We start from the raw sequence: 27,513 nt of genomic DNA on the forward strand, positions 1-27,513 counted from the left end.
TGAAGTTTTTATTTATTCATCAAATCTGTGTTGTGTTTAATGATCTAACCAAGTTACGATTGTTCCCACATCCCTATCATTTAGGTAGACAGACACCCTCTCAAAGATCCGCATCAAGCACGATCGTCATTTGCTTAAAGTTCCCCCTAAAAGAAAGGCGATCGAAGCTTATGCGGTTTCTGTTTCACGTTCCGCTTGGTAGTAGGGATGTGGAAGCAATCGCTAAGACGTGTGTGAAACCGGGACAAGGCTTGGCGGCGGTGCTTGAGTCGACGGGGGTTGGTCGACGACGTACGTATGTACATGTTTGACGATAAAGTGGAATGGTTGTATTAGGGTTGCGTCGGGGGGAAATACTATGTAGAGGATGTGAAGATGGTGGTCAATTGTAACTGAGGAGGTAGAGAGTTCTGTGAAAAAGCCGGAAGCGCTGCAGAATCGTTATCAACATGATCAATGCAAAAGAACAAGAACAGTCTTTGATCGTGTATAAGTTTTATTGCTCTATCTTTTCCTCATTCAGTTTCCACCAACTATTTCAGAACCTCCAGTGACGCCGCAGGTAGCGTAGTAATTGACCCTCCCATGACGCTCGACGTGACATTCAAGCGTGATATCCAAGTCGTACACCAAACACCAAAACAAGTAAGAAAATACAGTAGTCTTCATGGCAGACCATCGTTGCCATTTGCTTTCCATCGTCCCAATTCCAAACAGGGTATCAAGCGTGCTCAGACTTCAGTGATGGCAACAAGCGTCATCTTCGGCGCCTCACCCTCCTCCGCAACGACCTCATCCCTCTTCGCCTTCTTCTCACCGGCAGGGGGCTGGCCATTGGCGGCAGAGTTGGCAGGGACATTGAGACCGGCATTGACAATGATGCCCACGCCGGCGCCCTCGGAGCCCATCTCGATCTTAGGCGTGTTCTGCATGGCCTCGCGGGCGTAGGCGAGCGCGGCGTTGAAGCCGGGGAGGTCGCGCTTGATCCACTCCATGGCGTGGCTGATGGCGTCGATGTGCTCGTTTGCCGGGGAGCGCTTGAGGACGGCGGAAAGGTCTCGTTTGGCTGCGTTCTCTGCGTTCGCCTCAGCGGGTGGTTCTTGGTTGGCTTCCGCCGGGGGTGCCGGCGGTGCTGCAGGCGGCTGCTGCTGTTGCTCTTGCTGACCTTGTGGTTGGCCCTCGGCCGCGCCCGAGGCGAGTGTTGCCATCAGTCCTGACGCGCTTTCCGCTGATCCCAAAGATATTTCACCATCACCGACTACCAGGGCTGGAGAGTAGGCTCCCAAGTTGATGTTGAGGGGTACGGCGGTGCAGGCGCCGACAAGAGCAAGGAGGACGTGTTGAGGAAGCATGTTGTTGGTTGGTTGGTTTCTTGATTATAGACTTTCGACTAAGTTTTCAAGGTTGGGATATTGAATAGAGGGTGAAGGAGGTAATAGAACGAATACGTGATCTTCTTTCGAAATAGTAAAGTTACAAATAAAAACTATCGCCCGGCGACAGATGAACTGATTAGTTTAATCGTTGAGAATTGAAAGTGAGTGGCCGGACTGGAGAGCTCGAAAGTCCATGATCCACCTCAGTTCTTATACGTCCTGTCAGTGACCCATAACTTGATGCTTGGTACTTGATGCTCGATATGGGATCTTTGCCAAGTCAATACCGTCTGTTTGAGATGAGCTTGAAACTTCTGTGAAGCTGGGCCAAGAAATCCACAGACGCTGTGAGGGCGACGTTGAGAGTGACTATCTGCGAGGCCAGGAGGCCAACCCGGTCTCGAGTCCCGAAGAAGAGGCAATCTGGTGTAGCAGCCAAGACACCACGCCTCTTTGAGAGTAATGTACGTACTCTGATAGTCTGTCTGAGCGTCTCTTTGGGCAGGTATACCATAACTGGGGCAAAGGCTGGACCGGTCGTTCTACTCGTGCACTAGTGATGGGTGAACCACAATCGCCACAGCAAAGTCAACACGCCAGTCACCTTTCAACCAACATCTATCTCTTTTCTAACATATTCAAGAAGTCGTTTCTAACTTCTCGATAATTGTTCCGTTGTACAGATATTTTCGACTAAACCTACTCCAACGCCGGGTGAACAAGCACATGTGACGGCTGCTTGTGCATGAACGGACGTATTGGCAAACTTAAGCGTTCAACTCATGGCAGTCGAATTGCCAAGTGATATAGTTGCCAAAAGAAGCTCATATATTCCGGGGGACGAAGCTCGTCTTGTGACGAGATAAGCCTACATCTAGGCGTGCACGCCCTTTGGGGGGCGACTCCTGGCACCAACTCCTTAGGAGGGGGAGGGGACGAACATCGGCCTGAACCAGATCGAGCTCGGCGCCCTTGAGCTTCACCTATAGAAGCTTTCGATCGCGACGGCCAATGTGTTGACCATGTGGAGCCTCGAAATGCTTCGAAGTGATTCGCGACCAGGGAGGCGTGTTTCACGTAGGCGTCGTAGCCGAAAGCAGTCAAGCAGGCGAGAAAACGCCTTGGCGAGGCTTTGTCAATTGGCGCATGGCCAGAAAGGTGCGACAGCATGTTCCTGGAGCAGCAAGATCGACAAGACACGGGGTGCGGGGAGCTGCGTTGGGGGCTTGTATCAAAAGGTTACTCGTAGGTAGTTCCTCAAGGGGTCGTCTACCGCGGCCGCCGTGATGGGCTTGCTTTAGGCTGTCTCATCGCCGCGATGATAGCTGCTTGTGGCATTAAACATGGCTGGGCACATGCAAAGACGGGAGGTGCTTCCAATATTAATTGAATTATTGGAGTTTTTTTCGGGGATGGGTATGTGAAATTAGTGGTGGAACGGGGTAAAATTCTCGATATCGATTCAATCCGAAGCTACGAATCGGACCGATTGAACGTTGCGGCGTAGACATTCGGGCGTTGCGCAGGGAAAATGAAAGAACGCGACGAAGGCTCTGAATCGCTGTTAACTAATTTTCCTTTGACTTAAAATAGAAAATATCAGATCAAACAAGCCACCGTGAAAAGGGGACATTTCGTCCACCTCAACGATCCGACACAAACCCTCAGGCGTATGTATGTGCATACAGAGTGAGCTCTCAGCAAGATCACAAAAGAACGAATGCCCAGAATTGTCATCTTGTCGAGGATACCAAGAAGTCCAGGTCTGTCTGGCCGTTTGTGACAGAACCCACTCTGGTCAACCCGCTTTTACTTGACCCATCAGTTCCCGATATGCCCAGCGTCCTGAGATCATCAGGGGCAGTACCAAAGGCTTATCATTTTGCCAATAATAACAAGACCTTAAGCCTGACAAGTCGTGATTCACAAGGCCATCAATTTAGAGGAAGGGAGATACTATGTTAGCCGTGCGGGAGGTTGTCTGTCTTTCCTCCTGCCACTTCCATCTGCCTCCATAGCGAATGGACCTTACCGTAAGATTGCCATGTTAGCGACCTTCATGATGATCGATAGGCTCGAATATTGCGTTGGAGATCTAATTTCGTAATTACCAGCTCACTTGGAAGACGGTATTATCGAAAGTTTCATATAAAGTTGTCACGTAGGGCATAGATGCGTAAGAAGGGAAGCCTTGTATGAGTCCATGCATATCACTCTGTCTTTACCTCATACGAGACAACTATTAATTGAGTTAATGTCAGTACCTTGGTACATAACCTTGATTCTCATGTGCTGTCCCTATTCTCCTTATTCTGCTTCTACTACTTTCTGTGCATCTACGTAGATATCTCAGGTGATTGGTATCATTCAAGACGCATGGTATACATGGCACGAAGTTGGTTGATGAATGTTGTAGTAGCTAATTGATACTACAAGCGAAAATCTGCTGGCTTGTGGTTGCACTGTGAAATTCAACTGGGTGGTTGACTCTGGCTATCTTTCTGTCCTTCCTTACAACATGCAGCAATTTGATTGATTGTGACTCTTGTTGTTACTGGTATCAGCTCATTAGTGTGTTTCTTTATAGTCATCAACCTGCCAGCAAAACACTGGCTCTGCTGCCCTATGATTTTGCAATTCTTCCGAACATGTCGTTGCCAACTGTCATGGAGAGAAGGCTCCCTCATATTTATCTCATTCAGAATGCGATGATGTAGAAAATAACAGGGATTTGCCTATGGCAGCATGCGCCCAAATCCTGACATAGGGGATGTAGAGTTGATTTTTATCTTCACTGAGTAGCATACCCATCATATCAATGTTCAGTTATAGCTATGAGAAGGTTGTCCCTATCTTGTACATTTGCAGATTACTTGTGTTGTGAATTCTTGGTGTCAGTAATGTGACGGGCATTCGTATGAGAACATTCTTACTATACGGATAGAAATATATTCTCGATTGACTTAAAAACGTCCACATATTAAATTCTCGTATTTCATTCGATTGAATTCTTCTAATACCTCTAAAAATTTAAATGCACCACGAAAGCAAAGATATCAAACTAAAAGTCACACAGCAGTCATTGTTCACTCCTCCGATGTATCAATCAGTGGGGAGGAAAAAGAACTTTGCAACGCCACACATCATTCCACCCTGCTGATGCGAATTTCCAGATTTGTTAATATTCTGTAGTCTGTACATAGGATCGTATATCATTCAGGAAAGCGCTGTTGGGTTGGAATGCAGAACGCGCATTTGTGTATCGTCAACTGATCAGTACTAATTGGCGGGGTGCGAATTTGACCGTATCGGGCGATGCTCGGCGGCCAATCGGCTGAACGACGTCTCTACATTTACTAGCGCCCACAATCCTTTCCAGTAATCTGCTCATTTTGTTATACCTAAAGTTGCGGTTAATTCAATCTTCCAAGGTGAAATTCTATTAGACATGGAAAGTGCCAGCATTGCATGTGCTATATAAATTTTACAATTCATCATTTCTTCATTAAATCACCAAGGTTCGGTGGTGTAGTTGGTTATCACGTCAGTCTAACATTCGTTAGTACACTGAAGGTCCCGAGTTCAAACCTCGGCTGAATCATTTCTTTTTGCTCTTTTTTTCGCCTCGGAATGGGTGTTGTTACACAATCTCCTTAGGGGTGTGCAAACGGGCGGAGTGTGCAGATACTTTTTGGCGGTTGAGGAGTAGATGGACTATACCCAATGTGGAATGGATTTGAGATAAATCAACCCGTTCAAGGGGGCAAATGGAAGGAGATAACGATATTGCTATTTGCAGCCTTCTCCATATACTATTGTAATTGTTTTTCCTTTGTCAGTTCCTAAATGAGATTTACCTTTTTCCTCACGCGATGGTAGGTGAAAATTAAGTGCAAGTGTAAAGAGGTTTCTCATAATCAGATCTACATATTGAAGTATAGTTTTACTCTCTGTTGTACAATAAAGATTGATACTGGCAATTGTCATTTGATACAATACACGGTATCGATTCTTTCAAAGTTTGGAGAACTCTGACTAGCTCCAGTTAAGGGAAGCCTTAGTCCAACCTTCAATCATCCAGATGCCTCGGCCTTTGCCATACTAGCTGGCAGTGAGCTTTTCAGCTTCAAGGGAGACGCTGGATATCTATAGGGTCCTCTTTGCCTTCTTGGCCTTGCACGCCTTGCCTTTGCCTGTTCCGTTTCCGTTTCCGTTTCCGTTTCCATTGCCGTTCTGGTTCTGGTTCTGATTTTGGTTTTGGTTCTGGTTCTGGTTCTGGTTCTGGTTTTGGTTTTGGTTCTGGTTGCCCGTGTTGGCATTTCCAGTGTTGGCATTTCCAGTGTTGGCATTTCCGGCATTGGCGTTGTTGTTGCTACCAGAAGCAGAGCATTGATCTGAAACAAAGAAGTCAGTAGCCGTTCCTCAGCCATAGGAAAATCTCCAACATACCTTTCTGTGTAGAGCATGCGGAAACGCTCAATGTTGCGTCGCCACCATTAGCAGCATTAGCGCAGGCATTGAACTGCTGGTCGCAGCTCCTTTGCAGCGCAGCGCTCAGATTGACGAAGGTGTCACCCTTGACTTGGAAAGGACGGTCTGGGTTTCCGGAGTCCTCGACTGGAGTGGCTTCGATGCCGCCGAGTGCGCCGTTGAAGCTTTGGAGGTTGTTCTGGCGCATGCGCAAGGGGCTGGCCAGGGAAAGGGCGAAGAGGGAGAATGCGACGAAGGACTTCATTTTGAGAGAATTGAAGAGCGGTTTATTGGGTTGATTGGTATAATAAAGTAAAGGTGTATTGAAGTTAAGAAGTGAGTGACCAGACTCTTGAAAGAATGTAAAGACGCCGAAGCAACGGAAGAATAGACAAAGACAGAGAAGCTCGAATGGTTGATGAGTGGATGAAGAAGCAATTATGGACTGCGGACATGTACACTCTTATACAGGACGGGTCTGCTCGTATTGTCAGGGACATGCTGTATGCTTCGGCTCGCTACCGATTCATGATGAAGCTGGCTACTGCGAGCCGCGCAGCTGACACCGTAGAAAAGTCCCCGAGCCGCCCATGAGCCCCTTTACTCCATGATATTGAATCAACTATTACTTGATCGCTGCCGGGAAGAAGGTCGTCAAAGGCAGAGGTAGATGCAGAACAGGTGGGCCTATATGGCTAAGCTTTCTGTTACCTGTCAAAGAGCGAATTAGTAGACGAATGAGAGCGCGAGTTGGGAGATGGAGGATCGAAGCATAGAATCTGACACTGTCAGAGAGTGGGTTTGGGGATTGCGCGAGCGCGAAATCAGGGTGCGCATGGTGTTTCGGGTCGCAGGTTGTCCGAGATTCTGGTACGCGGTATACTGGATGACTTTTCCCTGCTGTGTACGTGATCCAACGTCAACATATGCTGAGTGCAATTAATCGTCTTAGAAAACAGTTTCTATCATCTAAACATATTGTAAAGTCACATCTTCTAATAAGACGTTCCTCAGTGAAGAGCGAAATCGAAAAGTGCCTTGATGTCACAATGTCGCTCGTTCGCCCACCCCTGCGTCGATCAAGCGACCTGAGGCACTACATGAAAGAGATACCTCCGCAACCTCAATGCGACACATCTTCCACCAATGAATCGAATTTCTAGAGCGCGACTCTTGTTTTGTTAACAGTTTCCTTAAGAGTGCAATTCGTCTTCCAAGTTTTGCTCAAACGCATGACAAAACGTCCTGAAGAACCTTCGATCTTGGTTTCCCTTGGAGCTTTGAGAGGTCTAGATTCACGACATTCACACAGATCCATGTGTGCTCTGGGCAGTTTTATGGTCTAAAGTTTGGTAGTTACTGCTCATTTCAAATGTTATGCCTTCTGGCAGGAATAATGAAATTGAACACGCTCGTCTTTCCACCTTGCCTCATGCTTGTCCACCACACCAACGCAGTGATGGCACTCGATTTCCTATTGGAATGAGCACAGTCCAAACGAAGTCAACAGACTAATACTCAGGGTTGTGCCACAAGTTATTCTATCTTTTGGTCTTCAGAACGGGAACGTTCCAGTCCAGCCGCCGCATGCCTGCTAAGCGCTTTCTCCTACAAGCATTCTCAATGTCTTCTGCAAAACCCCAACTGCAAATAGGGACAGGTCAGTCTTGGAGCAACTCAGAGGCTGCTCTAATGCAACCTAGTATTCAAAACTAGGTTTATCAGAGTTCAAATCGCACATAGAGCTCGTAGCTATTGAGGCTCACAATGCCTTCATCTTCACACTCTGCCGCCTGGTCGAAAATCGCACTACGAAGACTCGCGCACACCTAAAGGATGTACATACATTCTTCTCATTTGGCAGATAATTTCGATTTGCGATGCGGTTCTCGGCTATTCCATCATTCTGTCTTTATAAGTGCGAGACATGCGCTATTGACGGGGTACATTGAATTGCATCAATTCCCAAGTGACATTTTGTCCTTCGCGAGTCCGGTAGATATCTCTGACGTGCAAAACTTCGACCGAATAATTTTTTCAGCCTCGGTTCTTTAGGTCTGTCAAGCAAAGGTCCAGCAGAGGTGGACGGTTTTGTACCTATCCAGAACGCTAGGTAGCAGCCAGCAGACCCCAATCTGTTATTCCAATGAGAGTACCGTCCTCTGCAACCATGATGGTTGATAGACCAAAATCTGCATGGTCGAAAAAGAACCTTTCTGCATTAGCTCGAAACCCCGAATCATTGGGAGGATAGGAATACCGCTGACGCAACGAATATGGATCTAAAGGTTGGGGTTTCCAAGGACGCTACTCCTGTATGAGATGCAGCCAGGAACGATTGAAAGGACACCTTTCCTGTTCGCGGACACGAGAACTTTCTGAGCGGGTGAAGCCAGTTCCTGTAGATTCGCGCAATTGTGTCTGTTCTTTAAAGATCTTCCGATATTGGGGGGTGGGGCGATCCAGACTTATGCAAGGGATGATGCACTTACGGCTAGCACCGAGAGAAGGGAGGGGTACCGATGCCCTCAGCCAGCTGGTATTCTGGGGTAATTGCTTCTCTACTTGCTGAGACTCGTTCTATCTATGACGCTTCGCTTTTAGATCATTTGTTTAATCACCTTTCGAACTGACCCTTCCCATTCATAATCATTCTAGCAAAAGTTCCAATAAGTGAGAATATCAGTTGTCCCTTTTCGGTAGTTATTTCTCCTTTCACGAAGTTTCTGGCGTCCTGGCCACTCCATTCGATAGCATTAGAAGCCTCTTAACTGATGATTTCATAGAGGTGGTCCAAAGCCGCTTCAAGATTCTATCGACTTAGTATTATGGCTCAGACTAACCAGTTAGACAGCCTTTCACAAAGCTGCAGCGTAAAATTACTACAGCTAGGCTGGAGCCTCAGTATACCAATTATGAGAGTGCTATGGGTGCTTCAAGATAGTTACTGGTAACCTGGCAATACGATTCAGACTTGACCCGTCACACAGCCATTCGTTGAGGAATAAATGAGGAAACTTCCTAAATTTCTATCGCTGCTCCTTATACTAGATGTCCATATTGCTGCTCCAACATTAAGATACCAATATCGCTGCTCCAACATAAGATACCAATATCGCTGCTCCTGTACTAAGATGCCCATGTCGCAAGAGGGCAAGCCGGTGGGAAAAGACCGGAAACTATTTGCTCACGCTTCGCCCGCGGGAAGATCACCATCTTGTGCTTGTACTTCAAGTCTCTTGTAGGCCAGCTGCCTCAGAACCTTTCCAAGGAAGGAACCCCAATATCCTTCTTTGCCTCTGTCTATTCCGTACTCCAAGATGTTTCCGTAGAGCTTGATGAGCTGAAAGATCTCGCGAGGAGAAGTTGTACTCAATGGCTCGGCGGGACCCAAATTCTGGATGACCTCCACCGGCCCGAGAACTTGGGTACCATCTTCACCGGACAGGGGTTCGCGGCGCGGATATGCGACATAGACATAATGTTGGTGGCCAATGACGGTGAGTACTGGCTCGATGATCTCGGCGGGCTTGAATTGCACCTGGGCAAGGTTCGCAAGTTCCTGCTTCTTGCGTAACGATGCTGCAATCCATATTCCTATTTGTAGCCGTGCTTGATTGGGGTTGCCTCCTGCGCTCTTGACCTCGATCCCGGAGAAGACCGCGGTGGTCTTTGTGAATTTGTCGGTAGTGGGACCAACCTTGCCTTTTCCTCTTCCATTCAGGACGTTATAGAGGCCGAGGTAGCCAGGCTTGCTATGGTGCGAGTATGACAAGGCATAGTCGACATTGCGATCGACCGCTTTGTAACGAGAAGAATCGCCATCGATCGGGGCCAAGACGGTGGAGAGATATGCTGGATCGATGAATTGAGATTTACTAACAGGTTAGCGACATCATCAGATTCAGGTAGATATACATACATGTTCTGCATCCACCATCGACCTTTCCCGTGCAAGTCAATTGCCAACTGGATAAGAGGTCTGACTACCTCGTCGGACCATGCGTTCTCATCTCTCAGACGAGAATGGCAAACGAGCGCATTGCGATAGATGGCCTTGACCTTCTGCCATATGGCAGCCAAATCCTGTTCACTGTATTCATTTTCCTCGTAAAAGTCGGTTGGATCGGTCGACCCTTCGTCCTCGATTTCAGAATCATTCATCATGATTTCCTACTTCCATTAGTCCCGTACGTCGTCATTGTTTGAGTGGCCCTACGTACCTCCATCCTTGCCGGAATGAAACCGGCACCTACACCATGTGCAAGCCGTTGAGCAAGTAGTGTAACCTGCACTGGAAGGGCTTCCTCCTTCTGGAGATCATCTACGCTGTCTATCCATATGGGCGGGCGCGCAGTTCTCAAGCTGGAAATTGTTTCAAGTGGCGGGCTTGTCTGGCGATCACCACTGGTTGAGGTGTCGCATGTGGTGATTTGGTTTTGGGCTGATGAAGACCCGCTCTGGTCAGGCCCCGATGCAAGACTGTCATTGGTTCTCGACCGCTTTGTTGGGGGTCTACCCAGCTGGAGCTGGCGACGTGATTGGGAAGTCGTGGTATTGTTCATCTCAGCAGATGCGGCGCGCTTGCCCTTTCGAATATACTTTGGTATTGAATGGTTCAGTGGAGGAGCACTAGCAGATCGCGATATGGAATCGATCCAGCGGCTGATGCGGTTTTGGGAACAGGGATCCAAGTTTATCACCATTTTCGTAAATGAAATGGAATCCAGGTTTAAGTACTATGGTGTTGTAAGTTTGTACATTCATTCACGTCAGGTTTTATGTTTGACACCTAACAAAGGCCGTCCAAGCAAATAGACCATAACTGGACTAGTCTGGATGGAAACACGGGAGACTCCCACTAGACTTAATCGGTTAGAGTGGGAAAATGGGCTAGCCTACTCCGGTTGGTCACATTTTCATCCCTTCAATCGACGATGGCACGTGACTTGAAGATGAGAGTAGATCGCGCAAAAGTCAAGTTGTGCAAGAAACATCAACATCATCGTTGCCATCACCATCGTCAATTCCATCCAAGGTTACAGATAGAAGCATAGCAATAGTTTGATGTCAACAATTCCAAAGAATGTAGAGGGAGTGGCATATGTCAAAGCAACAAAAGGAAACCATCCAATCCACAACAACGAACAACCAATAAATCATTCAATCAACAAATTAACAACTCAACCACTCAACCAATCAACCAAACCTCACAGCTTCCCGTTTCCTTTCAAACCATCCCCACAGAGCAAATGCGTCCCTGTATCTACATTGTGTGCCATTGGATTCCACACAGAGGCGAGAAGCTCACGTTTTTCGACTCCAGAATGGCGTCAGTACGTAGCCCGGGGACTTTCCTTCACCCAGCTAATGGGACGACAGCCCATAGATAAGCTCGCTGGCGAATTGTCCTCCCGGGGTGCTTAGGATGTATGAGAAACGGCAGGAATACGTATATATAGTTTGTGCCGGTGAAGCCTCGTGAGGTTCATTCTCCCTCCATTCTACTTACTTTCAATTCTTCGAGACTCTTTCAACCGCAGAACTTGCGCTTTGCTTTTCCGCGCGGGGATTGAATAAATACGTACGTTGTCGAAAGGGGTGACAGTCAACCGAAAGGAAAAGAGTTATCACACCCAATATGGCTATTCAATCATCGCCGCCAGCACCACCAGCACGGCCATACAAATCCGTCGCCGTGATCGGTGCAGGTCCCTCCGGTCTCTCCGCCGTGAAAGCTCTCAACGACGAGAAAGCATTTGACGTAATCCGAGTATTCGAGCGGCGTGATCGCGTGGGCGGAACATGGTACATCTCTCCCACTCCGCCATAATCAATCCTCCGCAAGACGTATATAACTGACGCAAAAGAACACCCCCAGGATCTACGACCCAGAACCCACGCCTTTCCCCTCGCCATCCGTGGACCCAGCACCCGCTTCCAACACGCCCCCGGAAACATTACCTGCATTCACTTCCCCTTTACCGGAAGATGCGACGCGCCGCACGGGACTGTACTCGTACCTCGACAGCAACGTGGGGATCGAGGCGATGGAGTTCACGTACGCCTCGCACCCGAAGATCAATTCCGCGCTGTCGATCCGGCGCTTCGGGTTCGATAACCCGACGAGGCCGTGGCAGGTGGTTGCGGGGTACTTGGAGGATATCTTCGCGAAGTACGTGCATCAGGTGACGTTCGACACGACGGTCGAGAGGGTGAGCAAGGATGTCGTGACGGGGAGGTGGGATGTCGTGCTCCGGCGGTCGGGGGTGTCGTGGAAGGGGGAGCAGCGCGATCACTGGTGGACCGAGACGTTCGATGCAGTGGTCGTTGCGACAGGGCATTATAACATTCCGAATATCCCCGCCATACCTGGGTTGCAGAGTTGGTACGACCTGTGGCCGGAGAGGTTGGAGCATTCTAAGCAGTTTCGCAGTCGGGAGGAGTACTCGGGAAAGTCCGTCGTGGTTGTTGGTGGCAGCGTGTCGGCGTCTGATTTCGTGATGGATTTGCACAGGAGTGTGAAAGCGCCTTTGATAATCTCGCAGAGGGGATTGAATGCGAACCCCGCGCTGGAGAACGTGTGGAAGATTCCGCATGTCGTGCAGAAGCCGACTATTGCGAGGGTGACGACTGAGAATGGAGGAACCGTTGAGTTCAGCGACGGGACAAAGGCTGTTGGCGTCGACAAGATTATCTTTGCCACGGGTTACCGACTTTCGTACCCATTTTTGGTGCCGAATCCTGTCACGGACAAGAACCGTCTTGCTGGGTTCTACCGGCACGTCTTCAATATCGAGGATCCATCGCTCACTGTCATCGGCCAGGTTCGAGCGGCGTTGTCTTTACGAAACTACGAATACCAAGCCGTGGCTGTCGCTCGAGTCCTAGCTGGTCGAGGCAATTTACCTTCTCAAGCAGAGCAGAAGGATTGGGAAGAGAAGCTGCTAGCCGTGCGAGGCCCAACACATCAGTTCCACACTATTGCACCTGATTTCAAGGAGTACTTTGATGGGCTAAGGGCGATTGCTGGCCCTCCTGCGGAAGGCAGCGAAGGATATGAATTGCCGCCGTATGATGATGATTGGACGCTTAAAGGATTCAGAGTGCTTGAGCTGAAGGATCAATATGCACAGAGATTGCTAGCCAAGAACGATGGAAGCGGATTGGCAGATGAAGGAAGACTGCTGGCCAAGTTGTAGACCTACATATTCACGATTAGCCAAAGGTCTATTGACTCCTTTGTTTGCTGTCCTTATCGAGCCGCCCGTCGGGCCCCAAATGACCTGGTGTAGGTATCGAATCACAAGTGCAAGTACGTCGACTCTAGCGCAGTGAAATAAATTGACCCTAAGAGTACACGCCGTTAAATGGATCGCGGTTTTGCCATCAAATGTGCCATTATCTACCATCCCCACCAATGCACCCTCCGCCGCGCGGCGTCCAATACCACGCGGCCTACCACAAAAGGAAATACACAAATTTAGACATACAACATGTCGCGCAAGGTTTCGTTCCAGGGCGCCATGCAAATACTGAGATTCGAGAGGTCATGCGGGAAACGTGTCCAAGTTGTCGATGCCGTTCCGTTTATATCGTGGTTGCAGATGTCTTGTCCGTGCTGCAATCGTCGCGCGCGATACGTTTAGCAGGGCTCGGCGCTGCTGCCCTTGGAGTTCATGAGAAGGGCAACGATAAGACCATAAAGACCTGAACACGGTTAGTGACTTGGGTTTCTGCGTGCCTTGCGAGTGTTGACGAACCCAAAACTTCAGCGAAAATGAGGATAAGAATCATGCCGACGAACAACCTAGGCTGCTGGGCAGTTCCACGGACACCAGCGTCACCGACGATGCCGATGGCGAAACCAGCGGCCATACCAGCAAGACCGACGGAAAGACCGGCACCGAGCTGGATGAAGTTGGTGAAGAGCGAAGATTGCTGCTTGAGGTCGTTGGAGATCAAGACAGACACGACGAGACCGTAGATACCAATGATACCAGCCATGACGACGGGAATGATGTCTGTGGAGAATTAGCTTTCAAGTCGATGGAATTATCTTTCCCGGCTTGCGAAACTTTCGAGCTCGGTGGAATTGAATGGTTTGGGCAACGCACTCTTGACGATCAGATCCGGGCGGAGGACACCCATAGCAGAGACACCGACACCTGCCTTAGCAGTTCCGTAGGCGGCGCCAAAGCATGTGAACACGATGGCGGACGTGCAGCCCATCGCACCGAAGAAAGGCTATTATATCAAGTTAGTTGAGCTTCTTTGAGTATTATAATTCCCTCGTTCGCGTCATTGTTGTTGCATTGGATGAGGATAGGTGTCGCGATGCTGACAACGGCCAGGAGGCGGAGCGGAGGGTGAGCGGCGACTTACAGCATAGACGGGGCTGTTACAAACACGAAGTTAGCATATATACTCAATTTCGAAGATGAGGAAGCCGATGCCAACTGTCTCACAGTGGTTGCGAGCTTCGACAGCTTGCCGCGATAGCAAGCTTGGAGCTGCCTGTTCGCTACGGTGATCAAAGAGGAGCTCTGCGCGGACTTACCAGTAGTCGTTGACGACCATTTTGACGGTTGTATAGGGCCGGACTTGGTTCGGAAAGAATCGAGCACGGGGTAATGAGATGGGAAAGGCGGTGGATGGAGCTTGAGGGCGTTGATGGGAGTTGGGAGTTGAATGGTGACGATGGCTGGAGATGATGCATCAAGGATTCGATTGAGCTTGGCTAACCTGTCACGTGGCCTCGGTGGCTTGTTTCGCCGACCACGTTACGAGTGAGCTCCACCCGTCATCGTCATCGTCATCATCAACATCAACAAAACACCAAACCATTACACAAAGAAGCTTTCTTAGGCGGCTATATTTGTACCGTACTCCGTAAATCGAATCTCTTTTTCCATCTTGGCTGCTAATGTAATGCTGGAAATCGTGTCACTTCAGAGCTTTTCGTAATCATATCAAGACCTCTAATTGAAGAAACACATACCATGTTTTAAAGGGTTAGAACGTATACATGGATATCTATAATTATTGCTCCAGCAAAGCTCTTTATCAGGCTCTTAGTTTTTCAAATAGTAATCTTCCCGAGGGAAGCAATGACACTAGATTAACATATTCACTATCTCACATCCTACTTTATCGCAATGCAAAATCCATCAATCACTTGTATCTGGAGGTGTTGGTGGGCTAAACGCATGTAAGTACTTGTAACAAGAGCAGCTCCGCTATCTGTTCAACTTACTAGTGATACCTCACACTATTCCCCCAAGCCTTCACTACCAAGCGCCGCGCATCCATCTCCCATTCCGTTAACGGCTCTAACATCTTCTGTACCTTCTCCTGGAACTCGCCATCCCTGCCACGCATAACTTCAAGGGTACACCACTCGAAGACCCGAGGGTAGTATCCCCCTGATGCCCAATCAACAAAGCAGGGGATATCATCATCCATCCAGACAATATTCCGCGGCGCAACGTCCAGATGGCACATCACAAAATCGCAATGCGAAAATGATATGGGATCGCTGCCGGCTGGAAGACGCCTACAAAACCAATGTTCAAGCCGTCTTGGGGAGGTAAGGTCAAACTCCATTACCATGCCCTCGCTCCAAAGTAGGCCACGTGATAATCTCCCACCAAGAGGACCCGGATTGGCACGTCGAAAGGTAGACAAATGCTGAAGTGCCTTGCCTATTTTTGCGTATTGTCTGTCGTCTATAGGGGAGTCAAGAACAGTCCCACGTACGTACTCCACGACAAGGTAGCCCGTTTTGCCATCCTCGAAGAAGCGGAATGGGCGAGGGACACGTAGAATCTGGCGGTCAACAAGCTAATACGCCTATTAGAGATTATCGTACTCCTCTACGGCGACCCCGCGTCCGAACTTGATCACCGTATCGTTAACACAAATAACTTTATTACCGTAATTTCCCCATGGAAGAAAGGAGTGCTCAATGGAAGGTTGAGAGCAGTGAGCGATGATGTCCCTTTCTGTGGCAGTTCGTGGACAGAAAGCAGATGAAGTGGTCGACATGGTGAACGAAGGACGTTGCGAGGTTGAGGCTCGAGTTGGCGAATTGTCAATCCTTATGCATGAGTGAGCCAATGAAGCGCAAGCACATCTGATGTGAGGCTGGAATTGTCTTTACTGACACCTATTGCTACAACACCTTGTTCATAGAATGCACAACATTTTTCAGTAGAGGACCTTTACGTTGCTTTTTAGATTTGCCTATTGTATAACGTTTCGTGAATCTTTGAATATCCTAATGAAACTTCCAAGGTCCTATGACTAGTAGCTTTTGTTACATTGAATCGGCACCATAAAATTGATTTTAAATGAATTCTCGACTAGTTCTTCGCCAGTACTGTACAACTCTTCAGTCAAATTGATATCACTGTGAATCAGTCCGTCTGGAATGTTACGATCGTTTGTGAACGACAGCTGTAAAAGAAAGCAGGTATGATGATCGTCGCACAAGTATAATGGAAATGTGTCAATAGAAATATACCAAAAATTATAATCATAAAAAAAGACGAACAAAAAGGGGTATCATTATCCATAAACGTCATATTCACATCCGCCAAAACACCCACACATCAACAACAACAACAGATCGAATCCTTCACACGGTCAGCGCCGCAACAAGCGCATCCATAGCACTCCCATGCGTCGTCGCATTGGCTACTGGTACATACGGCCCCGCCCAATTAATACTCAACCGATCCCCATCATCCCGATCGTTCGCCCATATGCTATCCGCGTTAATGCGGATAAACTGCGCGAACATGTCGTCCGGGGCCTCGGCGTGCAGGAGCATCAGGTTGCGCGCGAAGATGCCTTTGAATTGCGAGGCGTCGCCGCCGCAGTAGGGCCCGCAGCGGTCGTGTAGGACGCCGTTTTCGTCGGAGAGCTCGTCGATGGCGGCTTTGGCGGTGCGGGTGGCGAGGGAGACGTAGGAGGAGGCGGCGGAGGGGTCAGCGCGAGAGAGCTCGACGAGGCCGCCGAGGATCACGCCTTGGTTGTATGACCATGTTGTCTGGAGGGGAGAGTTTGTTAGTCGGAGGTTGAGAAGGCAAAAGGAGGATTTTATTTTTAAAGTTCCGTTGTTGCCTTGTTTGGGGAAACTTGAAACGAGGTGGTGAGATGGGTTGTGGGGTGAGCTTACTTGATTGTTGTTTTGGCAGTCTTCCGTCAGCCCGTCGTTGATTGTGCCTCGCTCGTTGATCATACCGCTGTTGACGAACCAGTCCAACTCCCTGCGCGCCCAGTCGACGTAGAAGTCCTTGTTGTCCGCGCGGTTCGCGAGATGCGCGGCCGTGCTGAGGAACAGTTCGTTGGCGATGGCGTTCATGTAGGTTTCCTCCCAGGACCAGAAGATGCCTCCGCCGCCGCAGCGGGTTGGCCATGACTTGGTGACGGCGGCGAAGAGTCCCTCGGCGAGTTGGAGATATTCTTGCGTGCCCGTGACATCGTAGGCCCCGATCCAGGCGAGTGCCCACCAGAGGTCGTCGTCGTAGAAGCCGTCGAGCCAGTCTTCTGGGTTGGGGGTGTCGACGGCGGCGAGTCGACCAGGCTGGTTGATGGGGAGTTTCTTCACATCGACGTACTCGTTTGTTTCCCATCCCACGGGGTATATACTGTATACCTCGCCGTCGATGCCGTGCGATTTGTTGTATCCTGAGATCTTGGGCTCTGGCTTAAGGAGTATAGTAGCATTACGCTTCTTTTTCCTCTTCTTACTGTCTCTTTTCCACGGCTCTTCCTCCACCTCTTCCCCACCCCAGGCCATTTCTTCAATCTCCTCCTCTTCCGGTTCGGCCTCTAGCTCAGCTAGGACTTCCGCATTTGACCTCTTCCCGTTCTCGACACCCGGCTGCGGGTTCTTCGCCGGCGCCTGCACAATCGTGTTCGCAAAAATTCTCTTCGCAAGGTCGACCAGCCTGTCGTTTTCCGAGTCGTGCTTTGCGAGGTTGGTCACCATGGTCATCACGTTGGCGCTGTTCCACCATCCTGAGGTGTCCCAGAGCCCCGTGCCGCCGTTGTACCATATCTGCAGGGCGGAGAAGGCGAGCTCGGCGCGGCTGATCGGATCCGTAGTTTCGTCGCTTTGACACGATGCATTAGGAATGTATGATAAGGCGAGACATGTGAGGAATGGAAGCGTGGGACGCATGATATGGGTAACTATGTATGCTCGCTTATCAAATCGACAAGCGAACGTGCTGGGGAAGATGGAATGTTTGCAAAGAATGAGAAGATGATGCAGGTATCTGAAACTTGAATCAAGTGTTTCTTTATAAAAGAAAAAGAAAGAAGAGCGACGATGTTTTTTAATGTTACGGTACGAAATGTTGCATGAAGATGATTCACACAATGGTACAGTCAAACTTTGCTTCAATGCTGATAGGACGACGCAAACGGACTTTACGCAACAATAAGATTCACACAGTGACGATGTTTCTTTGGCCGGTGCGGCGCAATAGCTTCCTTTTGTACATTCCAGAGGAAGAGGCCCATCCAGGCTCGTGGTAGGGCGACAACAGCAATAGTAACAGCACACGGCCGCTAGTCGCCCACGCTCCTCTCATCTCAGACACAAAATGCACAGCAGCGTGAGTGTCTAGGCGCACGAGACTCCATGGTAGATAGAAACATTTACAAGGAGAATATGGAGACGAGAGGAGATAGAGTCTCACCTTGCGACTAGGGATAGTGGGGACTGATGCGGTGATCCCTGTGGCTGCGGTATCAGGCGCATGCGACGTTGACCATGCGCTTCATCGGGAATTTTAAAGGGGAAGGTCAGGGATTGGCCTCGTGCATGTTGAGATGGAACCAATAGAGCGAGGATGGGCAAGAGAACGGGGATGTGCATCCTCGTGAGGTTCGAACTCAAGTTGTGCAGGCAACGCGTGGATGGTGTATCCGCTGGGATGATGCTGCTTGCGAGGCCACGTTCTCGAGTGGATGTGTTCGCTTAATGGGATGCAACGATGGCCGAGGCGTGCGGTTGTAAGATGGCGTGGATAGTAATTATAGGTCCATAGTGGAAGTATAAAACACTAGATGAAGGTGTGTATGACGTTGAAGAAGAGGTTGATTGTTGAAGGTTGATGATAGGTTGGAGGTTGGAAGGAGTGGCAGATACCAAATTGGCTTAGGGGCAGCTGAGCGACGACGGATTGTCCCTAGATCCCGATGTCTCGCACCCCAGGCACCTCTAGGATACCCACCCATCGATGCGATTCAGCTGTGGGATTCGTACAAATTCAAGCGCCCGCTTGTGTTCGCCCATCACCAGCGCATCCACCTTGTGTAGCCGCCTCGACGGCCCAAGATCGATTGCTGTCGACTGGATGCTTTCGCTTGGCAATTGAAGGATTGGCAAGGAGAAGGCATCCTGAAACAAACCCAAGAAATGTTTCCAGCGTGTAGTCGTGTCTCAACCCGCCGCATGAGGCAAAGCGTGCTGAGTGTACCTGCCAACACCATCAGGCAAAATTAGAGATTGCGCTCACAAAGGGGAATATATCTTTAGGTAGCTCGAGCTACAGAACGATAATTGAGTGCGGTGCATCGTTCTGCGGCAGCCCGGAGCAGCTGATGAGGCATATATCGGCCTCGGAATCGGAAGGTGGTAGACGATTTCACCCAGATTGTGTCACCGGGACAAACGAGTGAGGTTACTTATGACGAACTTTGTAGATCGTCAACATCAGACGCCGGCACAGTTCGGCACATGGGCGCTTAACTTGCATATAGTGTGTAGGGCCGAGGGAACACTCGTGTTTGCGAATGGAGGTATATTGTCCTCACTTCATTAATTATGACGACCATATCATTAGTAGACGCGATAATTCACGCGATTAATAAATCGAACCCAAGTTGTTGAACCTCGTCCATCCAACAGCTCTCTACACCGCCTTTGGTTCGATCCCTACAATCCCAGATCGTTTCCAGAATTTTTCTCACTGACGGGATGTAACCCCAATACATGACGCTGTAGAAATTATCGAGGATGTCCAACACCCATGTTCTCTGTGTTTGTGTCTCCAACTCCGCACCGGCTAGGAACAGCGGCCAGCTTATCGACTTGAACACACTGTCGCCCGGTTGCAGATGCGATATGTGATAGATAATGTCATTGGCCAGATCAGGCAAATTCACTATGGCTTCACCGCCCGCCGGGTTGATGAGCGGGTTGCTGTAGGGCAATGTACGGGCGAGGTAGATGCACACTGCAGACCGATGCGCTGATGCTATGCGCGCCCTTTTCTCGGGTTCCTCGAAGGGCGACACGGGCAGGTAATCGTGCGTCCACTGTACAGGATCGAATGCCAATGCTGCCTCAAGTAGCTCCTTGACTCTGTTGTGCATCTCTGGGGTGACCGGCTCGATTGTCGACGTGCGCTTGTCGGGAAGCTCAAAGGACTGCAGCATGATTCTCAGCAGCGGGGCTGGACACGAAAGGTAATTGTTTGTTTCGGCCCAGGATAAGATGTTCTCCAATGGTATTGTGTCAGGTATTAATTTAGGGGTGGTGGTATAATAAAACAGAGAGCCGAGAATATAAAAGCTAACATTATTAGTAGACTGCCGTTAAAGATGAGACTCGGGGCGAAGTGCAGTGCTTACACAAGAAAGTCAGATATTAGACATGTTCGTAGTCTACTCATCTCATTTGGGCGAAACGGTGGTGTTCCACACAATTCGATCAATCGTCTTGCTCCTTCCATGTGTACTTTCCATTGGTCCTGTCCAGACTCAATGAGGGCATAATTGACGAAGAATAGAATCGTAGCGAGGAGAATGTCGACATTGGAATTGTTGACGTCTCCTATTGATTGGGCGAGTAAGGCAAGTGCATTCGATTTCGCGACCAGCGCGTCTCGGTAAGATGATTTCAAAGGCCCACCAAAGGGGCTCACTGCTTTGTAGTACGCTGCGAGACATAAGCTCTTCTGCCTATGATGATCTGTGAAGACGTCACTTGGCTCTCTGGTGATGTTGAACACGTGCAGAGCCCCATTAGCTAGCACGATCTGAAGCAGTAATGGATACGCAGATGTTGCAGGAATTAGGTCCCGGAAAGGATTCTGGCCGGGACCATCATACACAACCATGTCTGCACATATCTGGGTCGCGAAGTGGTCCAGATAATATCGCGAGTGTGGATTGAGATCTTGCACAAGTGGATCTGCGAGAGCTCGTTGGACCCAGGTGATTGCACTATCGGGCCCGGTAATGGCGGTAGAGGAGGGTACAGCCTCGATATCCTTCTCATCATCTCCATCTACTTCGGTTACTCTGTCTGAATTGGGTATATCGGCGACATCAGTAGAAGATTTTGATGGAGCCTGCGGGCGCGGGGTTTTGAAAGTCCGAATTGCCGGGGGAGCGGTTACTGGTTTTGCGTTGAGTCGTTCCTCGTAAGTCTTTCCCATCATCTTGCCCCGGCTGGCGACGCCTTGGTTCCACACGAATAGTTTGCCATATCCCGGACACTCGATACCCGCAGATAGACATTTCTGGCAAACTGGTAATGATCGATCGCACTTCCAGCGCCGCCGCCGACAGTTGTGGCAGGCCTTGGTGGGGAGGTTGAGATTGGCGGTCATGTGTGTTTATGTCAGCAAGAGAGGAGCATGCAGAAGATGAAGATGAGTTGCCAAAAGCAGCAGCTAGCTTGCTTGGGAGGAAAGATGGAGAAACGAATAGACAGCTACTGACGCGGAGTAGATAAGCGGCATACGAGTAGTGGAACGGCCATGGAGCAAGAGAAAGGGATCTTTTCTGAAATACCTACAAAGAACCAACGCCAATGGGGCCCGTGGCTGCCGAACCGGTTGATCAAAACGGGTTCGGTGGATCTGGGAATAGAGTACGGATGGCTAGAGAAGCCTTCGATGCAGTTCTTTGTTCACCGTTGCCCGAGTCCTGGGTGCCTGGCCAATGATTCAGATGGTTCAGGTGCCCATTGTTCGCCTGATTACTCTGGATTTCCGCGTTTAAGGTCGTTGTAGCCACCCGTTCGGTGCAATTCCATGTGGTAAGATGCCACTGATGGCATCTCCATCTCCAAAGCCCGCTTAACCCCTTTAGGCGGCCAAGATACATTCATTGCAGATTGGCTCCACCCTGTGACGACCTCTTCTCTCACACAACTTCGACATTCGCCGCATTCTCTGCATGTTCTGCTAGGTCGTCACGGCGTCGGTTAGCGAATGCTGCATTTATCAGCAGTGACTCGAACAAAATGCCATCCTTCTTCAAATCCTCCGTGTCTATCCAACACACTCAACTATATAGTTCAAGAAAGCGACCACCATATGGAGTCTTGACTTTCGTCATACTACAAGTATAATTCAAAACCTACCAAGATACACTTGCGGACAACTTCATTCCATCATTTGGATATATACTCGCCTACCTTGTATAAGTTGAATTACTATACTTCATATCTATTTTCATGGGTACAGACGAGGTTGAGAATGGCCCATCGCCTACTCCAGGATTGTACACCCCAGAAGAACTGGAACGCCTCGGCCGTGAACGTCCTCCCGCATTCAAATCGATATGGCACGAACTAGGGTTCTGTTTTTCCCTTCTGGGGTCTATGTTCGTATCAGAGTACATGATCTCGGGTTTCAACGTCCTGCTTCCTCCCCTCGCTGAAGCTTTGGATATCCCCGAAAAGGCAGAAACATGGCCAGCGAGCGTCTTCTCCCTAGTGACCGGCGCCTTTCTACTCCCCTTCGGTCGCCTGGCGGATATATACGGTGGATACATCGTCTTCATATCTGGACTGGCTTGGTTCGTCATCTGGTCTCTCATCGGCGGATTCAGTCAAAACTACATAATGCTCATCTTTTGTCGAGCACTTCAAGGATTCGGCCCAGCTGCGTTTCTACCTTCCGGGATTGGCTTGCTTGGGAGCATCGTAAGTGCCCCTTTTTTAATTGCGGATCGATCCGCCACTAACGGCTGTTGCAGTATCGTCCCGGACCACGTAAGAACTTCGTTTTCAGTCTCTACGGCGCATTTGCTCCTGTGGGATTCTTTGCGGGTATCTTCTTCGCCGGCTTGACTGCCCAATTCCTGACATGGAACTGGTTCTTCTACATTGGAACCATCTTTCTGGCCATCGTCTCTGTCGTATCCTACTGGGCCATCCCCTGCGATGTGGGCGAGGATTATAAGGAAGAGGTCAAGATGGACTGGCTAGGCACTATTGTCATTGTCCCCGCGCTGATGCTCATTGTATACGGTCTGACCGATGGTTCCCATGCCCCGAACGGCTGGGCCACACCGTATGTCTTGGTCACGTTCATCCTGGGCTGGATCCTCATCGGCGTATTCGTCTACATCGAAGGCTGGGTCGCAGAGCAACCTCTCCTCCCCTTCGATCTCTTCCAAGTCAAAGGAATGGGCCCCTTGACCATCGCCCTCTTCTTCGACTACGGCGTCTTCGGAATCTTTCTTTTCTACGCGAGCTTCTACATGGAAAACATCCTCGGCGCCTCTCCACTCCTCACAGCCGCATGGTTCGCCCCAATGTGCGTTGGCGGCCTCATCCTCGCAACCATTGGCGGCTTGATCCTCCACTTGCTTCCCGGCACAATGTATGTCCCCAAATACACACAGTACGAACAGAACAACATGACTAACCACCTCCCAGTCTTCTCCTCGTAAGCGGCACATGCTGGGTCATCGCGCCCCTCCTCTTCGCCGTGATGCCCACCTCCCCCAACTACTGGGCCTTCATCTTCCCCGCCATGATCTGTGCGACCGCCGGCATCGACATAATTTACAACGTAACCACCATCTTCATCACCACGTCTCTCCCCAAGCGTCGCCAGGGTCTCGCCGGCGCCCTCGTAAACACGCTTCTCTTCCTCGGCATCTCCTTCTTCCTCGGGTTCGCGGATCTCGCTGCCGCGCAGACGAAACACCTCGGCGCGAGGAAGAGCTACAAGGTCAACTTTTGGTTTGCGGTCGGGTTGTCGAGTGCGAGTTTGGTTATCCTGGCGTTGGGGGTTAGGTTGAGTAAGGCGGAGAGCGGGTTGACGGTGGATGAGAAGGCGGAGTTGGAGAGGGAGTTGACGAGAAGGGATACGAATCAGGAGCATCCAGCTTGAAGTGTGCAGGCTGCAATGTTGGGGTCATTGGGGAGGTGGTAGGGGGAAGGGGGAGGAATTAACGAAACGTAACGTAACGCTTTTAGATCGTACTGAGATACCCGGATTATACAGATAACATAGAGTTTGTACTAATGCATAATTACATTTACACATCACCTTTCACGTCTCTGCACGCACTTGTGAGAACCTGTTATGCTAATGATGACCATGATTTAGACGCAACTGAGGATGGAGAAGGAGACTGAACACTAGGACACAAGCTGAGGTCGAATATACAAAGGGAGTGTGTCAATCTATTAATTTGCTGAGCTCAATATGTATGAGACTCGGGTATCTGGTATTACTGACTATACAACATTTAGTTAGAAGGATTTAACCCTCCTTCATCGCTGTCTTGCCAAAACGAAGGCAACTGCAGTGTACAATATAATATTTGCTCAACGAGCATCACAGCAATCACACGATGTAAATGTCATCCAGTCCCTCATAATCTCCCTCACCTCCTTCTCCCTCTTCATCCTGTCCGACATCCATACTCCCCAAGTCTACCCCCTCCATCAGCGGCGCATCTTCCTCGATCTTCCCCTCTTCCTCCGCTTCCTCCCTGCATCCCCCCCTTTCCCTCCTCCTCTCCCTCGTCATATTTCCCCAAACCCTCCCGTCCATAACATCATCCTCACAAAACGTCGGTCCAACGACCCTCACCTCCCCCATATCTCCGACTCCCCTCACTACAACCGGCCACCTGACCCCCGATATCAGCGCGACCCTGTCGCCCACCCTCACATCCCCCCTACACAACCCAAATGTCGAGCCCGTCCTGAACGGCCGCAGCCCGTGACGCACGAGCTTGTTGCACGACTCGACGTGGAGCGCGAAGATGTCCGCGGGTGAGGCGCGGTAGAAGACGATGGAGACCCAGCGTGCGAGGTATCTTTTCTTCTTTGACGTCATGGGGCCGATGAGAACGAGCAAAGAGGCGAGGAAGCGGAAGAGGAGGAGGAAGATGTGATATATTTTGCGGGTGGTGGACGTTCGGTGCAGAAGGAAGTGGAAGCGGGAGTTTTGGGAGTCCTTGTCAGTCCAAAGGGTGAGGAGGGCGGATGGGGAGTGCGAGAGGAGGTGTTGGCCGTAGAGGGTGTCGAGAGGGTCGATGGTTGGGTGTTTCCAGGCTCCATGGAAGACGCTGAAGGTGTTGTTGTTTCGGAGGCGTTGTTTGGAGGTGATGTTACTTATGTGTTTCTCCGCTTCGAACTCGTGATATGTGTCTTGGGTTTCGAGGAGGGGAAATATCTCGGATACTGAGTCGGACAAGATGTGACCCTTTACATGCATTGTTCCGGGGTGACGGCCGCTGATTTGACAATATGGATGGCCGAAGGTCTTTTGGATCACCGCGCCATCGGATAGCACGCATTGTAGCCATGAGCCTTCTGTCACGTCTTCGGAGCAGGATGAGAAGTCGGGAACCCATGAAGGCCCCGTTGCAATCGAGTTGTGTGCTGCGAGCTCCAGAACCTGCATTCCGCCCGTTTCAGCCACGAGATGTGTCGCCAATTGCTGGTAAATTTGGAGCTGAGACAGCCTGTAGTTGATGGGCGGTGGCAGGGCGTGTGTAGACACGTTGGAGAGAATGGTGTTGATACCGAAACTCATGTCCTTCGGGTTCGTGGCTTTCCGGTGGCGGAGATTCTTCGTCATCTGGCCTAGGATGTTGTCGGATTGGCCAAACGACCATTCTACACGAGTGGCTCTCGAGGGCGCTGATGGCGTTACAGGCTTTGGAGCCCGGCTGAGAAGCCACATGTAAAACAAGCCTGAAAAGATCAAGAAATTGTACGCAAAGATACGAAGGGCGTGACTGTTTGTCGTATCGCCGAGTACCGACCTCTTGATCCATAATACGATCATCCAGAAGATGTTCGCCAAGGTGTAGGACACGACCAACTCGATGCAAATCGTGATAGTGCTGTATAAGAATGCGGTCAGTCGCAAAAACTTCCGGTAGCGCGTCATCATCTGGGCCCTCGCCGGTTCGCACAGAGCAGGGCGCTTTGAATCCAGAATTGCAACCGATCTGTACATATCTCTACTAATGACTATCTGTCCCCATGTTTGGAACAGCGTACTCGTTTTCTTTGCGTCCAGGGGAAACATGATAGCGTACGCCAGACGCTCCCAAGCAATAAAAGAATTCCCACATACGACAACCGGGTTGTTGGCAAGGATGATTTCTTGGAATGTCCAGATTCGATTCGCCCAGTCTCTATCTAAGAGACCATTGAGATCATCGAGAGTCGCGAAGCCTCTGGCATACGTAGAGTAAAACCGAGCGAGCCACCCTAAGTTCCAGGGCCAATGTAAAACTTTGAGACGTTAGCAACATGTACCACCAGAAGTCCAATCCGAGAAAACTCACTGTTGCTATCGAGCGGCGAAAGCTGTGTCTTCCAAGTCCAGGAGTTCCTCGCAAGCCACCACCATGCAGCCGGAATAGCACGTAGTTTCGGTATTTCGCCCTCATCCGGATTTCCATTTTTAAAAAACAATTGCATCAACCCCGTTTTCGACAGAAACTCCATCGCTCTTTCGGTTGACTCATCTCCTTCCCCAAGCCAGATAAAAACCTTCTCCGCCCTCGAATAAACATCGCCCATAAGTCCGATCTGATGCGCTTTCTCATCATCGTCCATCTGGTTAATACACAGCGCATCGATCCAAATGACGAACGACCCCATGCTTTTCCTCAGATGCCATAATGCCGAATAGCAATTCGCAGTAACCAGCACGGCGACATCGTTGCAATACACGTGATCGATTATCGGATTGGGTGCCCCCCAAACGTACGACAAGGCCGCGAAAGATGGTCGCTCGTCAAGATCCGCAACAAGCATGCTGCAGCGGATGGGTCCGCCATTGAGCTCTGAAGTCGCTGGTTTTACCTCCAGAAAACGCAGGCATTTCGATTGTCGTGGAATAGGAAGTGTCCTGTAGAGGGCTTTCAAATTTTTTTCCATTGCGATTTGGCGAATTCGAACATGCGTTCGCTTCGAGGTCGTTCCAGTGGACGCGTTCGGGATAATAAACGGCTGCTCAGCCCCATCCCTTGGTTAGGCAACCCCCCGTTTCAGCCCCATCTTCTCGTGTAATCCCGCGGTAGTGCAAGTTTATGACTGCGCCTACAATGGGATGAATTAAGGGCTTGAAGGATTTAATGTAGAGGACAGACAATTTGATGGCGGGTGCATTGCCAAAGGTCGTGGAAAATATGGTGTTGGCAGAAGTGTCTGTATGTTGAATCGACTGGCCAATGACAGGGGCAGCAGCCGATCGACAGATCTTTCTACATATAGAAATGCTGCAGAATTCTTGCGATAACACAATTGCATAATAACCTATTCAGGACACAGGCAATGATATACATATTTCGAGAAGCAAATAGAATGAACAACTACATTTGTGAGCGAAAAACGCTTGGAGTATCAGCCCCACGAGGCATCCAGCGCTCT

General features: G+C 49.7%; 10 protein-coding genes and 1 non-coding gene across 11 annotated transcripts; 3 read left to right on the forward strand and 8 right to left on the reverse strand.

Moving 5' to 3' along the window:
- Positions 1-444: 444 nt before the first annotated feature.
- BU24DRAFT_228332 (uncharacterized protein) lies at positions 445-1,645 on the reverse strand. Its single transcript, XM_033522139.1, has one exon. It carries the CDS (start codon positions 1,350-1,352, stop codon positions 732-734), a length of 621 nt encoding a protein of 206 aa, XP_033383448.1. The 5' UTR covers positions 1,353-1,645; the 3' UTR covers positions 445-731.
- A 3,248-nt stretch (positions 1,646-4,893) lies between these two features.
- BU24DRAFT_t52 lies at positions 4,894-4,977 on the forward strand. The gene has a single exon. It is a non-coding gene; the product is annotated as a tRNA-Val (tRNA).
- A 440-nt stretch (positions 4,978-5,417) lies between these two features.
- On the reverse strand, positions 5,418-6,462 carry BU24DRAFT_451993 (uncharacterized protein). The gene is made up of 2 exons (XM_033531157.1): positions 5,826-6,462; positions 5,418-5,770 (listed from the first exon to the last, which is right to left on the reverse strand). Exons 1-2 carry the CDS (start codon positions 6,109-6,111, stop codon positions 5,523-5,525), a joined length of 534 nt encoding a protein of 177 aa, XP_033383449.1. The 5' UTR covers positions 6,112-6,462; the 3' UTR covers positions 5,418-5,522.
- A 2,421-nt stretch (positions 6,463-8,883) lies between these two features.
- Positions 8,884-10,618, reverse strand: BU24DRAFT_493574 (uncharacterized protein). Its single transcript, XM_033533983.1, has 3 exons — positions 10,070-10,618; positions 9,769-10,019; positions 8,884-9,724 (listed from the first exon to the last, which is right to left on the reverse strand). Exons 1-3 carry the CDS (start codon positions 10,550-10,552, stop codon positions 9,034-9,036), a joined length of 1,425 nt encoding a protein of 474 aa, XP_033383450.1. The 5' UTR covers positions 10,553-10,618; the 3' UTR covers positions 8,884-9,033.
- A 743-nt stretch (positions 10,619-11,361) lies between these two features.
- Positions 11,362-13,286, forward strand: BU24DRAFT_228388 (dimethylaniline monooxygenase). Its single transcript, XM_033522140.1, has 2 exons — positions 11,362-11,654; positions 11,728-13,286. Exons 1-2 carry the CDS (start codon positions 11,488-11,490, stop codon positions 13,046-13,048), a joined length of 1,488 nt encoding a protein of 495 aa, XP_033383451.1. The 5' UTR covers positions 11,362-11,487; the 3' UTR covers positions 13,049-13,286.
- BU24DRAFT_424020 (vacuolar ATP synthase 16 kDa proteolipid subunit) lies at positions 13,263-14,503 on the reverse strand. Its single transcript, XM_033528397.1, has 5 exons — positions 14,407-14,503; positions 14,232-14,244; positions 13,964-14,093; positions 13,610-13,870; positions 13,263-13,556 (listed from the first exon to the last, which is right to left on the reverse strand). The coding sequence occupies exons 1-5, from the start codon at positions 14,424-14,426 to the stop codon at positions 13,492-13,494; spliced, it is 489 nt and encodes a 162-aa protein (XP_033383452.1). The 5' UTR covers positions 14,427-14,503; the 3' UTR covers positions 13,263-13,491.
- Positions 14,504-14,894: 391 nt separating this feature from the next.
- Positions 14,895-15,656, reverse strand: BU24DRAFT_228411 (uncharacterized protein). Its single transcript, XM_033522141.1, has 2 exons — positions 15,103-15,656; positions 14,895-15,047 (listed from the first exon to the last, which is right to left on the reverse strand). The coding sequence occupies exons 1-2, from the start codon at positions 15,456-15,458 to the stop codon at positions 15,017-15,019; spliced, it is 387 nt and encodes a 128-aa protein (XP_033383453.1). The 5' UTR covers positions 15,459-15,656; the 3' UTR covers positions 14,895-15,016.
- A 550-nt stretch (positions 15,657-16,206) lies between these two features.
- BU24DRAFT_424024 (glycoside hydrolase family 76 protein) lies at positions 16,207-19,167 on the reverse strand. The gene is made up of 3 exons (XM_033528398.1): positions 18,560-19,167; positions 17,029-17,968; positions 16,207-16,899 (listed from the first exon to the last, which is right to left on the reverse strand). The coding sequence occupies exons 1-3, from the start codon at positions 18,736-18,738 to the stop codon at positions 16,486-16,488; spliced, it is 1,533 nt and encodes a 510-aa protein (XP_033383454.1). The 5' UTR covers positions 18,739-19,167; the 3' UTR covers positions 16,207-16,485.
- A 554-nt stretch (positions 19,168-19,721) lies between these two features.
- Positions 19,722-21,307, reverse strand: BU24DRAFT_348891 (uncharacterized protein; the record flags this gene model as incomplete). The annotated part of the gene is made up of 2 exons (XM_033523582.1): positions 19,722-20,439; positions 20,499-21,307. The coding sequence occupies 2 exons, from the start codon at positions 21,305-21,307 to the stop codon at positions 19,722-19,724; spliced, it is 1,527 nt and encodes a 508-aa protein (XP_033383455.1).
- A 1,025-nt stretch (positions 21,308-22,332) lies between these two features.
- Positions 22,333-24,001, forward strand: BU24DRAFT_349254 (MFS general substrate transporter; the record flags this gene model as incomplete). Its single annotated transcript, XM_033523596.1, has 3 exons — positions 22,333-22,803; positions 22,857-23,485; positions 23,542-24,001. 3 exons carry the CDS (start codon positions 22,333-22,335, stop codon positions 23,999-24,001), a joined length of 1,560 nt encoding a protein of 519 aa, XP_033383456.1.
- Positions 24,002-24,460: 459 nt separating this feature from the next.
- On the reverse strand, positions 24,461-27,064 carry BU24DRAFT_452001 (uncharacterized protein; the record flags this gene model as incomplete). The annotated part of the gene is made up of 2 exons (XM_033531158.1): positions 26,424-27,064; positions 24,461-26,370 (listed from the first exon to the last, which is right to left on the reverse strand). The coding sequence occupies exons 1-2, from the start codon at positions 27,019-27,021 to the stop codon at positions 24,461-24,463; spliced, it is 2,508 nt and encodes an 835-aa protein (XP_033383457.1). The 5' UTR covers positions 27,022-27,064.
- Between the last annotated feature and the right edge of the window lie 449 nt (positions 27,065-27,513).

This window comes from Aaosphaeria arxii, assembly GCF_010015735.1.
Source record: "Aaosphaeria arxii CBS 175.79 unplaced genomic scaffold BU24scaffold_5, whole genome shotgun sequence".
Lineage (NCBI taxonomy): Eukaryota > Fungi > Ascomycota > Dothideomycetes > Pleosporales > Aaosphaeria > Aaosphaeria arxii.

Excerpts from the sequence above, each read along its gene's own strand:
- BU24DRAFT_228332 (XM_033522139.1), bottom strand. The coding sequence starts at position 1,352 with ATGCTTCCTCAACACGTCCTCCTTGCTCTTGTCGGCGCCTGCACCGCC.
- BU24DRAFT_451993 (XM_033531157.1), bottom strand. The coding sequence starts at position 6,111 with ATGAAGTCCTTCGTCGCATTCTCCCTCTTCGCCCTTTCCCTGGCCAGC. Across the intron at positions 5,771-5,825 it reads CGCATGCTCTACACAGAAAG|ATCAATGCTCTGCTTCTGGT; the intron begins GTATGTTGGAGA and ends TCTTTGTTTCAG.
- BU24DRAFT_493574 (XM_033533983.1), bottom strand. The coding sequence starts at position 10,552 with ATGGTGATAAACTTGGATCCCTGTTCCCAAAACCGCATCAGCCGCTGG. Across the intron at positions 10,020-10,069 it reads TCATTCCGGCAAGGATGGAG|GAAATCATGATGAATGATTC; the intron begins GTACGTAGGGCC and ends TAATGGAAGTAG. Across the intron at positions 9,725-9,768 it reads CGATGGTGGATGCAGAACAT|TAAATCTCAATTCATCGATC; the intron begins GTATGTATATCT and ends CTAACCTGTTAG.
- BU24DRAFT_228388 (XM_033522140.1), top strand. The coding sequence starts at position 11,488 with ATGGCTATTCAATCATCGCCGCCAGCACCACCAGCACGGCCATACAAA. Across the intron at positions 11,655-11,727 it reads GATCGCGTGGGCGGAACATG|GATCTACGACCCAGAACCCA; the intron begins GTACATCTCTCC and ends GAACACCCCCAG.
- BU24DRAFT_424020 (XM_033528397.1), bottom strand. The coding sequence starts at position 14,426 with ATGGTCGTCAACGACTACTG. Across the intron at positions 13,871-13,963 it reads CCCGGATCTGATCGTCAAGA|ACATCATTCCCGTCGTCATG; the intron begins GTGCGTTGCCCA and ends AATTCTCCACAG. Across the intron at positions 13,557-13,609 it reads CATTTTCGCTGAAGTTTTGG|GTCTTTATGGTCTTATCGTT; the intron begins GTTCGTCAACAC and ends AACCGTGTTCAG.
- BU24DRAFT_228411 (XM_033522141.1), bottom strand. The coding sequence starts at position 15,458 with ATGGTAATGGAGTTTGACCTTACCTCCCCAAGACGGCTTGAACATTGG. Across the intron at positions 15,048-15,102 it reads AATAGTGTGAGGTATCACTA|CCCACCAACACCTCCAGATA; the intron begins GTAAGTTGAACA and ends ACATGCGTTTAG.
- BU24DRAFT_424024 (XM_033528398.1), bottom strand. The coding sequence starts at position 18,738 with ATGCACATCCCCGTTCTCTTGCCCATCCTCGCTCTATTGGTTCCATCT. Across the intron at positions 17,969-18,559 it reads CCACTATCCCTAGTCGCAAG|CGACGAAACTACGGATCCGA; the intron begins GTGAGACTCTAT and ends ATCGTGTCAAAG. Across the intron at positions 16,900-17,028 it reads ACTGCCAAAACAACAATCAA|ACAACATGGTCATACAACCA; the intron begins GTAAGCTCACCC and ends TCTCCCCTCCAG.